This window comes from Coniosporium apollinis (genome assembly GCF_000281105.1).
Source record: "Coniosporium apollinis CBS 100218 chromosome Unknown supercont1.2, whole genome shotgun sequence".
In the NCBI taxonomy this organism is placed as follows: domain Eukaryota; kingdom Fungi; phylum Ascomycota; class Dothideomycetes; genus Coniosporium; species Coniosporium apollinis.
In genome coordinates, this window is record NW_006913264.1 from 58,501 (window position 1) to 72,707 (window position 14,207).

The 14,207-nt window shown below is 55.7% G+C and overlaps 7 protein-coding genes across 7 annotated transcripts; 4 read left to right on the forward strand and 3 right to left on the reverse strand.

Annotated features, from left to right (window-relative positions):
* Positions 1 to 11: 11 nt before the first annotated feature.
* W97_00385 (uncharacterized protein) lies at positions 12 to 4,286 on the forward strand (the record flags this gene model as incomplete). Its single annotated transcript, XM_007778300.1, has 3 exons — positions 12 to 1,904; positions 2,179 to 3,886; positions 3,985 to 4,286. The coding sequence occupies 3 exons, from the start codon at positions 12 to 14 to the stop codon at positions 4,284 to 4,286; spliced, it is 3,903 nt and encodes a 1,300-aa protein (XP_007776490.1).
* Positions 4,287 to 4,956: 670 nt separating this feature from the next.
* W97_00386 (uncharacterized protein) lies at positions 4,957 to 5,858 on the reverse strand (the record flags this gene model as incomplete). Its single annotated transcript, XM_007778301.1, has 3 exons — positions 4,957 to 5,046; positions 5,111 to 5,509; positions 5,604 to 5,858. The coding sequence occupies 3 exons, from the start codon at positions 5,856 to 5,858 to the stop codon at positions 4,957 to 4,959; spliced, it is 744 nt and encodes a 247-aa protein (XP_007776491.1).
* A 382-nt stretch (positions 5,859 to 6,240) lies between these two features.
* Positions 6,241 to 7,340, reverse strand: W97_00387 (alcohol dehydrogenase (NADP+); the record flags this gene model as incomplete). Its single annotated transcript, XM_007778302.1, has 4 exons — positions 6,241 to 6,660; positions 6,715 to 7,087; positions 7,139 to 7,221; positions 7,275 to 7,340. 4 exons carry the CDS (start codon positions 7,338 to 7,340, stop codon positions 6,241 to 6,243), a joined length of 942 nt encoding a protein of 313 aa, XP_007776492.1.
* Positions 7,341 to 7,787: 447 nt separating this feature from the next.
* W97_00388 (uncharacterized protein) lies at positions 7,788 to 8,247 on the forward strand (the record flags this gene model as incomplete). Its single annotated transcript, XM_007778303.1, has 2 exons — positions 7,788 to 7,798; positions 7,830 to 8,247. 2 exons carry the CDS (start codon positions 7,788 to 7,790, stop codon positions 8,245 to 8,247), a joined length of 429 nt encoding a protein of 142 aa, XP_007776493.1.
* A 292-nt stretch (positions 8,248 to 8,539) lies between these two features.
* On the reverse strand, positions 8,540 to 9,236 carry W97_00389 (uncharacterized protein; the record flags this gene model as incomplete). Its single annotated transcript, XM_007778304.1, has 2 exons — positions 8,540 to 9,092; positions 9,145 to 9,236. 2 exons carry the CDS (start codon positions 9,234 to 9,236, stop codon positions 8,540 to 8,542), a joined length of 645 nt encoding a protein of 214 aa, XP_007776494.1.
* Positions 9,237 to 10,421: 1,185 nt separating this feature from the next.
* On the forward strand, positions 10,422 to 11,389 carry W97_00390 (uncharacterized protein; the record flags this gene model as incomplete). The annotated part of the gene is made up of 3 exons (XM_007778305.1): positions 10,422 to 10,558; positions 10,612 to 10,806; positions 10,876 to 11,389. 3 exons carry the CDS (start codon positions 10,422 to 10,424, stop codon positions 11,387 to 11,389), a joined length of 846 nt encoding a protein of 281 aa, XP_007776495.1.
* A 784-nt stretch (positions 11,390 to 12,173) lies between these two features.
* Positions 12,174 to 13,963, forward strand: W97_00391 (uncharacterized protein; the record flags this gene model as incomplete). The annotated part of the gene is made up of 6 exons (XM_007778306.1): positions 12,174 to 12,387; positions 12,438 to 12,748; positions 12,888 to 13,015; positions 13,069 to 13,480; positions 13,549 to 13,728; positions 13,778 to 13,963. 6 exons carry the CDS (start codon positions 12,174 to 12,176, stop codon positions 13,961 to 13,963), a joined length of 1,431 nt encoding a protein of 476 aa, XP_007776496.1.
* Positions 13,964 to 14,207: the final 244 nt, after the last annotated feature.

Consider the following 14,207-nt stretch of genomic DNA (forward strand, 5'->3'; position numbering starts at 1 on the left):
ACTCCCAAACCATGGCACCTAACAACTACTATCAATCATATCCCGCAAACACTCAAAACTCGTCCAACCCTCAGCAGACATACCCTGGATACCATGCGCAGACTTCAATGTCGAACCAGCCCTCTGGACAGTATCACACTACAGGCCCTCCGTCACCACCTTCAGCACCGCCGACTCACGACACCTACCAAGGTTATCAGCAGCAGTACGCGCACCAGGGAACAGGCTACGGGAGTAATCAGGGCTTCTCGTGGAACGCTACGTATGGTGCGAACTCTGGAAACTCGACAGCAGGCAGCGCCGCCGAAGCGCTCAGCAGCATGAGCATGGCGGACCATTCGAGGGCAGCGAATGCCGGCTACGCTTCGGGCTATAACACGTCCTCCGGTATGTCTGACCGTAACATCGCCGCATTGTCACAGTACACTCAAGGCTCGTCAGCTGCGCCGCAAGACCATCAGACACATACCATCCAGGACACGTCGCGATCAAGCGGCACATCGCACACCGCTCATGCACACCGAACGTCGCGTCCCGAGAGCGTGAGCTCCATTTCTTCAGGCTACGCGGCACCCACCCAGCGGCCAGCGCCGCTTCGATTGCCGACACCCGGTGCGCCTTCGGCCGCAACCTCACAGCATCCGGCGCGGCGCGTGCAAGCAATGTCTACTGAACACCGCTCGCCTAGTCCAGCGCAGGTTCGCGCATCGCACAACGCCCAAAGCGGTGCAGCCCAACGCCCTGCAGGTAGTTCACTTGCCGCCCAGTATGCCGACCTAGGAAGTCGCAGATTGCCAAGTGTTTCAGAAACTGCATATGGCAACTCGTCGACGGCCACCCACCGTCAAAGCTACGATCGACAGACGCAGAACTACGAGCCAAGTTCGGTGACGGTTGATCCGGCGCATGTCTATGACCCCTGGCAGGAGAAGATGCGGCAAGCAGAACTGGCGAGGAAGGCGAAGGAGGCCGAAGAGGCAGCAGCGGCGGTACGTGCGGCTGAAGACGCGGAGCGGCAGAAGAAAGCAGAGGAGACGAGGAAGGCCGCTGAGGACGCCCGCAAGGCCGAGGAGCACCGTCGTACGGAAGCTGCTCGTAAGGCTGAGGAGGAACGCAGAGCTTCAGACACGACACAAGCACAACCAGGCCAAAAAGCGAAAGCAAAAAAGGACAGCGCTAAGGGGAAGCGCGCTACGGATCCAAGAGTTCCCAGCAGGAAAGAGGCAGGACCTGCTGCCACAACTGCCACTCCTGCTCCTGCAGCACCGGCTGCTGCCCCCACCGCGGAGGACTTGGAAGCTCAAATGAGAATGATCATGGCGAACCTCCGAGAAATGAACGCCAAGAACCCGTCACTAGTTGCTAAGATCTGGGAAGAAGAACGGGCATCCCTCGTGCAGGAATCTACCAGGTCTCCTGCCACGCAAGCAGCGCAGCCACCTAGTGCCTCAGCGCCGCAAGTCGCTCCTCGAGCGAATATGGCTGCTGTTCGACCCGGTTCAGTTCAGAACGGCATGGTGAACGGGCACGCGAGTGGGGGTAGATCAATCACAGGGCCAGGTTATCCGCCTCAACAGCCACGACAAGAGCAGTACGCCCCACCACAACCCGTGCCGGCTAAGCCCAGTTCGGGCGGGACCGTGTGGCCACAAGAAAAGAAGGGGGAGTTGGCAGCGGCGGCAGCGAAATGGCTGAACGACATCCCTGCCAACGCCAACAACAAAGTATCGCCAGCGGATATCTTCCGGATGCTAGACAGCAATCCAACGTACATTGATCTTTGCGAAAGATTGGAGGGCCTCGGCGTTCTGCTAGAGAGGAGAACATTTGCTCAGGCTCTTCTTAAGGCGTGCCCGGATGTCAACAATAAGTCGCAGATTCAGAAGCCACCTATGCCTCCTGGAGTACGTCAGCTGCCCCCTCCCGGCACGGCTGGCGGAAGGCCAGCGCCATTGACTAAAGTGAGTGGATTCTAATTCCTTGCTCTTCGAAGTCACTCTGGACATCTCTATCAGGACTGAAGTAATGCCCAAAGGTGTTCTCTCTTTAGCAGCACTGTAGGCATCTGTTGGGACGTGTGGGACGAGACTGCGTAACCTTGAATCTTCATCTTGTTGCACTTATGCGCCTGGAACGTATGTAGCACTATTCGTGTAACCTGACGCTGACCAGCTCTAGCAAACCGCGCAGCCGCTTCATGGCTTACCCACCCCTCATCCTACGGATGACGACATGGGGCCTGCGCCAGTGGATGATCCAATCTACGACGCACCACCTGCGCCCGACCCAGACGCCGTTCAAAGTCCATACTTTCAGCAGCCTCCTGCATCAGCCACACCCGGAGCCGTCGCTCCTATTGCAACAATGATCTCCTCGACGAAGAGAGCTCAGGCAATGAGAACGCCCCCTATCAAAGCCGCAACCAAAGCGGATGCCGCGCGGAAAAGGTACTTTAGCGAGATCATTGACTTGACCACGTTTTCCGATGAAGAACTGCCTCCGCCTCCGCCGAAAGTACCAAGGACCGACCCACACGGGATGCTGGCTTTCCAGCCACCGCCCACAGCTCAGCAAACCACTTTTATCAACCCAAATCTCCGCCAACTCAACGTCCCACCGAATGGCGTGCCACTCCAGCCCCACGCCGCACCCCAACTAGTGCACCCGCCAGCTCCGGTGTACGACGAGTTTTACAAATACACCGATCTAGTCAAGCCAATCGACCGTAAGAAAGCCCTTCGCAGATCCACATACAACCTTAACACCATCGCCCGCGACGTCCTCCTAGCTACAGGCAAACACCCCGAGATGCGGGCTCTGAACGCGCATCTGGAGCCCCTCAAATTAGCCTTCAGACAGGTGGAGGACCGCTCCGACCTCGACACCTTCAGATGGGACATCGTCGACCCGGGCGATCCACCGCCAGGCTACTACAGCAGCGGCGGCGCCGAGGCCGAAGAAGACGCCGACGACGAGGAAGACGAACCGCAGCCCCGCGCTCGACCACGTGTCATGCTTCAAGCAGGCGTCGGCGTCGGCGGCGGCGCAGCCACCTCCCGTGTTGCAGACTACAACCACGACCCAGCGGTCGCGAAGGCATTTTTCAAGAAATCCCGCGGTCGCCCCCCTCGCCACAGAGACCCAGGCTTCGTCTCGCGCCCGCCCGGTCCCAATACCACAGACCCGGCGCACCGCCAGCGCTCTTACAGCCAAGGTGGCAACAACAGCAGCTCGGGACTGGGCCACCCGTCTCTCTCGAACATCGGCCGCGACCCACACGTCACGCCCGCGGGCAGGCTCCCCAGCGCGAGCGCAGGAGCACCACCCAGCCAAGGCACCGGCGTGGGATACTCTGCGCTACGGGTGCAGGAGTACGGGCCGGACGGGAGTCCACTGCCTAAGAAGCGCGGCCGGCCTGTGGGGTGGCGAAAGTCGATCCACGGCTCTGCGGCTGCGCAATCGGGGACTATACGGCCGGGACAGGGGAGTGGGCTGAGGAATGTGGCACGGCCGGGCGCTGGTGGAGCGAGTGGGGCAGTCGTCGAGATTCGGAGTTCCAACTCTCCGGCGATGAGGCAGGAGGTTGAGTATCGCGTGTACAAATGTAGGTGGCAGGGGTGTAAAGCGGAGTTGCACAACCTCGACACGCTGCGGAAGCACGTCTTCAAGCTTCATGGTAGGCCTGCGGCGGGCGGGCGGTGGAAGTGTCAATGGGAGGGGTGTGGGGAGACTGGCACAGTCATGGATGAGGCGACGGGCGAGGAGAGCGACGAACATCGATATCTAGAGTTCACCGACGGCGAGAAGTGGCGCGGTCATATTGAGGCGGCGCATTTGGGGGAGCTGGCGTGGGAGCTGGGTGATGGGCCTGCGGGCGGGCTGAGCGGTTCGTTATCCCTACTCTCTTCTTCCCTACTCTATCCATCCATTCGTCCATCTATCCGTCTCCACTCGCACACAAACACCCAACTGACGCCCCACCAGAGTCTCACGACTCCGACGCCTACCTCTCCGACCGCTCCGGCCGCCGCGCAACGCCGCAGATCGCGGCCCCCAGCGGCGCCTCTTCCTCTGCCCCGGCCTCTGCTGCACACCGTGCCGGCCCAGGCCGTCCAGCCAAGAAATCAGATGAGCAGAAAGCGCTCGAGGCGCAGCGCCGGCTCGAGCAGGTTAAGCGGGACATCGGGCCCGGCGTTGATCGCGGGGGTGCGAGGCTCGCGAATGAGAAACGCAGGGCGGGGTTCGTGGATGATGAGGTGGGTGAAGAGATAGTTGATGAGGATTAAAGGAGGGTTGGTTTGAGGGGGAAAGTATGGGTGGGACGGGGTCGTTGTGGAGGTTGGGGCATGGAGTGTCCTCGGTGGTGGTGCTGGTGCGGTTGATGTTGCATGAGGGGTGGATGGGTCGCCGCTATCATGCTGTACACCGTTTTGCATACTTTCGGTGTGCCGCCTCGCGCTGGAGACAGTATCATACCCTTTCTCGTACCACATTCGTTGTGTAGGAGATCTATCCAGCGAAGTGTAATAAAAAAAAAAAGCACACATCCTCCCCTAACGCAAGCGTCCGTGTGTGAAAACTCGTGAAAGAAGCTTGGTTCGGCTAGAAAACGAGCGCTCTTCGTGAGTGGTGTAGTCACGCTCTATTTTAAAGAGATCAAAGACTCATGCTAATAGTGATAAGGCCTCCACGCAAGCCATCTCCTATACAGAACATTCCGCCTCCCGCAGAGTTACAAGATCGTTTGTATGCAGTGATTAGGCCGGTGATGCGCTTTTAGAGAATCATGAGATCCCTATTTCGAAGACAAATCCTCATATCCGATCCTCACTTACTTTCCAGCAGCTTTGGCAGAAGTTCCTCAAAACTGTACGTTGAATATCTTTCCGGTCTCCATCTTCGATTAATGAGGCGTCCCATGCCTTGCTTCATGTTTCATGACCTACCTCTATCCTTCTACCATTTCTCGACAAATGGCCGGATATCAATCTCGTTCGTGAAGCAGCTCCGATGCTGCGTATGCAGGAACCAGTACGCATCCGCAATCTGCCCATCCCCCACAGACGTCAGCAACCTCCTCAGCAACCCCTCATTCCCATCTCATACTCACCGCATCAGCACTGATCTTCGCATCCGGCCCCGCTCCCTGCAACCACTCCTTCGTCCTCGGAATGTCAATCACCCCATCAATAATCGCATGCGCAACATGCACCCCCTTCGGACCAAACTCTCTCCCCAGACTCTGCGCCAGCGCCCTCAGCGCGAATTTGCCCGCCGCGAAACTGCTCATCTGGGCGCCGCCCTTGAGCGAGGCGGTCGCGCCCGTGAAGATGAGCGTCGGGGGGTACTGGGGAGACTGGTCGACGGAGCGCAGGAGGAGCGGCAGGGTCGACTGGCTGAAGAGGAAGGCGCCGTGGCCCGAGACGGCATACCCGGTCGCGAAGTCGGAGGGGGAGAGCTCGAGGAAGGGCTTGCGGACGAATTTGCCCGAGGCGTTGAAGACGGCGGCCTGGGCGTCGCACAATCCCCATTAACGCCATTGTCCTTCCCCACTTGTATATAACTCACGAAACACGCCCGGTGAGGGAGAGAGAGAGACGTACAGCACATGCCACCTCGCCTCCAAACTCCTCCGCAATCTGCCCAAACGCCTTCTTCACGCTCGCCTCGTCTGATATGTCGGCGCTGATCCCCACGGCCTTGCCGCCGCTCTTGTTGATCTCCTCGACCAGGGAGTCGTAGTTCGAGGGATTCCGCGCCATCAGCACGACGGGATAGGTTTTGGCGAATTTACGCGCGACGGCTGCCCCGGTGCCGGGGCCGACACCCGCGATTATGGTGATGAGCTTGGAGGCCATGGTGGGGGAGTGCTAGGTATGTGGGGTAGCGGGTGGGTGGTAGGCGAGTAGGTCAATTGGGCGGTCTTTATGGTGGACGTGTGGAGAGAGATATACGATGATTGAGGCCAGCCGGAGGAGGGCGGAAGTGATTACGAATGTTTATATGCATCCTGTCGGCGTAGAGTACAGATGGTTTGTCAGACGCGGTTGGAGCTGTCGGTGAGGGGAGTAGAGTTGCGTCATCACATGCTTAATCGATAGGGCTTCCAAGCTTTGTGGACAAAATTCGGTGACCGAGTGTCTCTATACACATGTAATTACTCTATTCAGGGACTATATACAACTGCTTTGCCGAAGCCAAAGCCTCTCCTATTTCGAGCGTCTGCCAGCGGACAGCTCCTTATTTTTTCCCATCCAGATCCGCATAGAAGTTCCACCCAAAGCGCTCCGACGGATCATTAAACCGCATCTTCTTATCAATCCCCGCAATCTTCTTCATATCCTCCTCATCCAGCTTGAAGTCGCCTCCCAGGTTCTGCTTAATCCGCGACTCCGTCTTGCTCTTTGGGATGACCGAGTGGCCGCTCGTGATGCCCCACGCGAGCGCGACCTGCGCGCCCGTCTTGCCGTGCTTTTTGCCGATCTCGACGAGCACCGGGTCATCCATCAGCTTGCCCATGTCTTGGCCGCCGCTGTAGATCTGGTTCTGGTTGCCGAAGGGGCTGTACTGGGTCACGTGGATGTCTTTGCTCTTGTGCCATTGCGTGAAGTCGGTCTGTTGGAGCCAGGGGTGTAGCTCGATTTGGTGGGCGGCGGGCACCTGTGGTGTGGTGAGCAACCCGCAATGGGTGGGTTGGGCAGAGAGGTCACTTACAACACTGGTCTCCTTCAGCAACCGTTCCATCTCGGCTTTGCTGAAGTTTGAGACGCCAATGGCTTTCGCCTTGCCGGACTTGAAGCACTTCTCCATCGCCTTGTATGTGTCTACGTAGTCGGTATCGCCGCTCTTGATCTTGCCATCGTCACCTTTCGGCATCATTTGGTCGCTCCGCGCGAACGGTGAGGGCCAATGCATAAGGTAAAGGTCGACGTAATCAACTCCGAGGTCCTTGAGAGAAGCGTCCAGTGCTTTCTCTACGTCGTCCGGGTGGTGGCTGTTGTTCCATAGCTTTGTCGTGATGAAGATCTCATCGCGTGGGACGCCACTGTTCTTGATGGCCTTGCCTACCGCTGGCTCGGTGCCGTAACTGGAGATGATTTAGCCGGAGCATGACCAATGACACATTGATCACAGGTACATTCGCGCGGTATCTATATGCCTGTAGCCTTCCTTGAGAGCAATGGTAACGGCGGGTTCTTGAGCATCGGCATCTTGCCAGGTCTGACGTACATTAACGCTTGAGACGAGTTTCATAAAAGCTAATCCACACTCACTCCGAAGCCGATTGCAGGAATGTGCGCGCCGGTGTTGAGCTTGAGCAAACTCGATTGGTGAGCCATTCTGCGTTGCTGTCCTTGTATGAATATGGGTGTTCGAGAAGAAAACTGCTGTGAGAGTTGAGAAAGTCGGGAGGTCGCAGACAGAAGAGGTTTCGAGGCACGAGAAAGCATTGTGATGTATTTCTAGTTAACGAGCTTCTCTAACAAGACTGGCACTGTCTATTAGTTGCACGACGGTTGTGGTAAATATTGCTTCCATGACGTCGGTTTTCCTCCGACTGCGGCGCGTTTTGGCCAGCCTCGGTTGAGTGAGAGCCGCACATCTTCGACTTCAATAACAAACATCGCCAGTTTATTTAGTTATCAATTCAAGCCTATAGTAATTCCCAGATACATGTAAAGGCCTTGTCCGTCTCTCGTAAGCTGAAAGGTCTGTGTTAAGAATTCTTACTATTGTACGCTCGGCTAGTGTGGTGAGATCGTGCTCCGTGGCTTTGGAATCTAGGAATGCTACTATGGTAACGCCAAGAAAACCGCCGAGGCGCACAGGATCTCGCCTGAAGACGGCCTCGAGTGGTTTCACACGGGCGACGAAGGCTTCATCGATCTGGATGGCTTCGTCGTCATCGCGGGCCGCATCAAGGACATGATCATCCGTGGCGGAGAGAACATCGCGCCGCTGGAGATCGAAGATAGAATTACCGCTCATCCCGCGGTGGCCCAATGTGCTGTTATCGGTGTCCCTGATGAGAAGTACGGCGAGCATATCGCTGCGTTCGTCGAGCCGTCAGCGCATGCGCCCATCCCATCGGATGCAGAGCTTCGCGCGTGGGTGGCGCAGACGCTCGCGAGGTTTAAAGCGCCGAAGTATGTGTTTTGGCTGGGGTCTTGTAAGGAGTTCCGGGCGTGGCCGACGACGGGGAGTGGGAAGCTGCGTAAGCCGGATCTAAGGATTATAGTGGAGTAGGTTATGTCTCGAAGCCCGGGCCACGGACAGATGATGGCGAGACTGTGATACTTAAGCTGACGTGACGCAGAGAGGCTTTGCTTAGAGATGCCCAGTAGACCCAATGGTCATTGCAGTCTGTGCGATGAACTGGTGCCGGTTGAACACGATTGGAACTTTCATAGTCTACTGAACACGGCTTGGCTAATTAAACGACGATACAGTGAGAACTTCATAAATGCTGCGCTAGCTGCTTTTGTACATCCGAATCTAAACGCCCCACATATATGCCTGACAGTTTCTGCCTTCGTTTTTACAAAGCGAGCATGCCAATGAACCCAAGAGCGCCAGCCAAGCCAGCTCCAATAACAGCCGAGGGGACCGCCGCGCCGGCAGACGAGGAGGCAGTGGCAGCCTCTGAGGCACTCGATGCAGAGCGGCCAGCGCTGGTGGTGCGCGTAGTGTCGCGCAGACTGGATTGCTGGGAAGTAACAGCGTCAGCGGCCGAGGAATTGGCGCCCAGGATGCTATTGATCCTCGAAGAGACGGTGGCATTAACGTTGGTGCCGTTGGCGGAGTTGATGATGGCGCCGCTGGGCCCAGTTGCGAGGATGGGCGCGGATGTTATGGAGGCCAGATCGGACGACACGGAGGCGGGTACGGAGACGGGGGATTCCGTGGCCGTGGCGGCGGGCCCAAGGAGGTAGCTCTGCACGTCTGTCGGTAGCGACGCGAACCAGCCGGATGTCAGGCCGCCGTTCATGAGCTGTGACTCGACTACCGCGGAAGCGGACGGCGCGTTGGTCAAGTAGAGCGAGATGATGTCCGGCGGCATGCCGGTGAGGAGGACTGGGACGATGGAGGCACTGGGGGAATGTCAGCTTTGATCAGGAAGAGTTGTTGGTGCTGGAGACGTACGGGATGCCCTCCTGTCGCTTCTCCACGTTGTGTTGCGGAGCAGCAACCGCCGCGGCGGCCAAGACCAGAAGAGTAAGAGCTGTGTACTGCATGATGCTTGAATCCGGCGAAGAAGGCAGCTGAATGAGTGTGTAGAAATATTAAAGGGCTTGAATTGAGAGAAGACGACGAAGAGTAATGCGGGAACGGAGCAGTTGAAGTGAGATACGGAGAGAAAAGTTTTCCCCTGAGAGGACGCGCAGACTTATCTAAATACGGAGCTGTTCGCCTGAGCTTCATCAGCCCATGTGTTTTTATGGACCCTGGCGTATGCCACACAGCGCACTATCGCCAAACCCTGTAGCTCAGAGCCGATTCGTCAACTGCGTGGCCGCGACTGGATTCGCACAGCGCTTCTGGAACGCCGAAGGCTTAGCGGCCGCATGTGAAGCTTCGACTAGAAAACGCTTCGTTGGATTCAAATGGAAGCTTCTTCAAAGTGGAAATGCGTCGCTCTTCGAATTGAACCGTAGCACAACTTGCGCAGTGGAACTCGGCCGCCCCTCAATGTTCAGGTGCATCTGCAGGAACCTCTTCTATCGTTACACCGCAAGCTGTCCCTGCATGTGCTGTCACCTCAGCCGCATCTGCGGGAGACTCCGCTGGCTGTTTCCGGCACACGACAACATCGCGGTGGCCACCGGGATGTCAGTACGGTTGAAAACAAAGGATAGTATTTTGGCTCCTCGTATCTGCGTAAGTCGCCCAATTTATACGACGATGGTAGGGGGCTCCTCTTCACGGAAGTCAGTTGCTCTGATGGTCTCGGCCGGGAAGATGGTGCTGGATGTTTACCATTGTGTTCAACAGGTATGATCAAGCCCCCTCACGACAAGTTCGGGGTGCGAGGGTTTTTTGAGACAGTTGATAGCAGGCACTCTCGCAGCGCTGCCCATTTCGATCTTCAAAGGATCTGATAGTTGCATTCGTATGCAAAGTCAACGGCTTTGAAGAGCTCCCAGGGCTGAAGATGCGTCTCTTTTTTATTGATGGGCTCTGGCCGGCAGCGTGACAGCAGACTACAACCATCCTCAATTGGATAACGCGAGGTGAAACACGGGTTAGCTTAAGGAGTAGTGAGCTTTTTGTGGCTGCGACCGTCGTATAACTGGCCTTGCCCTAACTAACTAGCGCCATCAACATGGCTTCGGGGCAGCTGAGTCGCATCGGAAGGGGGTTGTCGCGGGGCTTTTATGAGCTGTCCCCGGACCGTTTGAGGCTTGAAGCTCTCGGTCGCAATGCATCAGTCGTACCGCCAACTTGTTGCTGAGACATCCCTCAGTATGAGATCGTTGTTGTTATGCGCGTTGCTTGCCAGCATTGGGGCAGCAGCTTCCGATGACCAGCAAGACCTCCGCAAGCGACAATTGAATGAGTGGGCCAGCTAAATCCGTCATGTCTGGAGTATAACTTGCTGACCAACTCCAGGGCGTCAGTCCTATCGGTGCTGCTAACTGCGCTTCCTCCTTCTCTTCTTGTTCTTGCGGCGACAAATGAAGCCGCCGCTTCATCAGCAATACTCCAAGAATTCCTCACTGGTACGCCGTCATGGTACCAAAACCTTCCAACCGAGGTACAGAACTACTTGCTTTCCTCCACGGCTACAAATGCGTACACCACAGGGTAAGTCGACAGCGTACCTGGCCGAGAGCGGGTGAACTGGGATGTATTGGAGCTAATGGTATACTTCAGACCGACACGAACCACCTTTGCTAGCTCTGTGTCTACACGATCAGTCGCGCTAGGCTTGCCCTCAAGCATTACCGCCCTTCCTGGATACTCATCAATAGCTTCTGCAGCAGCCACGCCAGCAGGCAGCAACGACGCGATCACCCAAGATGAGGGAGGCCTATCCAGCGGCACTAAGATCGGTATCGGTGTCGGCGCCGGTGTCGGCGTGATTGCTCTCATAGCAGCCATCGCCATCTTCTTCACAGGGAAAAAGCGCCGCGCAAGACACAGGAATGAGGCCGCGACAGCCGCAGCGAGCACTCCCGCTTATCAACATCTGATGCCTGAGAAACAAGGTGCCGGCTACTACGGCCACCCACAAGGACAAACCTACAATCCTGTTCCTGCTGGCACGACGGAGATGCCGACGTACGCGAATGTCTCAGAGATGGCAGCACCGGCGCCTAAAGGCTACAATCAGGGTTACCCGCAGTTTGCTGCAGAACTGCCGGCAACACAAGGAGGTGGCCGATGAACTCGGTACAGGACCTACGTTCCGGCGTGGAGAGTACAGAGGAGTGACGCGGAGTGTACATTCCTGAAAGCCGCAACTTACTGAGGGATTTCACACTCGTTCTTTCCCTTCTGTTTTGGGCGTTGTCCACCAGCGGTATTAATTTCGAGATCTAATGCGTAAGACTGTTATGGTCACGATGGCCGCAGACCTTGATACCCGAGGTTTTTGGATTTTAGAGGCATTGCTGTATGTTTTGTAGAAACGCTCGTTGAGCTTTCTTCATAGAGTCGGTGTTGAAGGATCCAAAGGAGTGTCATCTGATGCATGGGGGCACAATCTGCCGTTCAACACTTGTCGCTCCGGTGTGGCACATTCGAAAGCCGGACAGTATAGGTACTGAATCAAATGTTACTAGAATTGTCCGGGTTACAAGGTCCATACAGTGTCAAAAGAATGTCCATAAAGATAAAGACTATCATAGACCTCACAAGAAGGTCTAGAAAGCTGAGGCTGCATTTCGCAATAGCACAATCCAGCTTCATTGATAGAGCTTGCAAAAGAAGCTCCAAGAAGAGGATTCTGGCGAACTCGGTAGCCATATATGAGGTAGTATCAGTAGGGACCGGTGTGCTAATCTACTTTGCTTAACAACCTTAAGCACGTGCTTGGTCTTTCAAGCCACAGCAGGCACCGATCGATAAGATAAGATCTCCGTTGCCACTTCCGCTATTATTTTCGGACCCATCCACTCCACTAAGATCTGTGCTGGCTCAAGCGCGTTCCTTCTATGACGGTGGCCGACATGGCAACGGCGGCGGTAATCTCGAACAAGGAGACGCCAGCGGTCATAAGTCTGGACTCGGAGTTTGGGAACGAGCAGCCTCATTCAAACGGTGTTAAGCGCGAAGAGGCGTCTCAGGCTCTAGAAATGGGTGTGCAATCCAATGACGACTGGGAGAGCGCGTCCATGTACGAAGAGCTCTACGAAGAGATAGACCCGGATGATTATGAGCCCGGTGAGCACTCATGTAAAGAGCTTCTGTTTTTCTTCACTAAGGCACTACAGGAGCGGATGTTTGTACACCAGCGGAAGCCAAAGCCTACAAGGACAGGCTTCACGAAGTTGGTGCCAACATGTTCGTCTATGAGACTATCACCTCTAGGAAAGTCACGGCAAAGAAGCTCTGCACAGCTTTCGGCGTCAAGCTTCCCGTCTTCTATGATAAGCTTGCGGACAGCCACTACTATCCGCTTCTGGGTGTCGCCATCAAGCATGAGATCTGCAAGCGCCGAAGGCTGCCGCAGTACAAGAACATAGATGACGCGGCGAGGCTATTACGGAAGTCAAAGAATATCATGATTATCGCTGGTGCAGGGGTAAGTCTTTCCGCTTTTGAGATTCTAGTCGCAGAGCTGGCTTTGCTACAACCTTGCTGTCCGCAAACGCATGCAGTCAGACATTGCACCATCAGCACTATGCCCCGAAAGCCATCTCCGATGAACTGATGGAAAGCAGATATCAACAAGTCTCGGCATACCAGACTTCCGATCAAAGAATTCTGGATTCTACTCCAAACTGCAAGACCATGGCTTCGATGATCCGGAACAGGTTTTCGATATTGAGAATTTTGACGAGGATCCCACGTAAGACCTGGGACAGTGTCGAAGAGTAATCACACGGACTGAACGCCTTGCAGGATATTCTACAGCCTTGCTGGTGACATCATACCCGACCTACGCACATGGTCACCCACACACGAGTTCATCCGTTTGGTACAGGAGAAAGGAAAGCTCCTCACAAACTACACCCAGAACATCGACAACCTGGAGAGCCACGCTGGCATCAAGGCTGAAAAGCTCGTCCAGTGTCACGGCTCGTGGGCCACCGCTACCTGTCGCAAATGCAAGTACCGCGTTCCTGGCGAAGACATCTTTGACGACGTAAGAGCACAAAGGGTTGCAGTCTGCAAGCGTTGCGTTGAGGAACTCAAAGCGCCCCGTCCTGGCATGAAGCGGAAACGGAATCCGAACGGCAACGGCAAGCCCAAGAAGCGGCTGAGCTCAGACGATGACGATTCGGACGGGGAATATGACATTCCGCAACCAGGCGTCATGAAGGCAAGAACACCACTTCAGATCCAAGCAGTGAAGCGGTGCCGCTGCTAACAACTTTCCAGCCCGACATCACGTTCTTCGGTGAAGGACTTCCGGAGAAGTTCTTCGAACGGATACGCAAGCACGACCGGGAGCTCGTCGATCTGGTCATCGTCATCGGCACCACCTTGAAGGTTGCGCCTGTTTCTGAGATTCCACAGTTCATCTCCCCTGAGGTCCCGCAGATCTTCATTTCTCGCGATGTAAGTATGGGTATCCTTGATTCTTGATCCCCAGTTAATCTGTCAATAGCCCATCCACCACATCAACTTTGACATCAACCTCCTCGGCGACTGCGATACGATCGTCGCCGAGCTTTGCCGGAGAGCTGGTTGGAACCTCCAGCATAAGATGCTTGACCCCGATCAGAAGATTGAGGTGAAACCCTACGAGCAGGACAGCGACACGCATTTCACGGTTAAGGCTCGGCGTTCCTGAGACTGGAGCATAGTGGCCATCAATCCGCATTTCGGGGCGTTCGGTGGTGACGGTTTGCAGTTGCTAGGAGATGCACGGTACGCTTGAGCGCGGAGTATGCGGTTAATATGGCGATTTGCTAGCTTGGTGTGTTGTTCATCGTGTGCATTGGCGCTGCCGTTTTGAGACGCTTCCATGCACGCTGGTGAAGGGATCACCACAAAGGTTGTTGCCTCTTGTCTGTATAGTAGATAGATCACTCAAT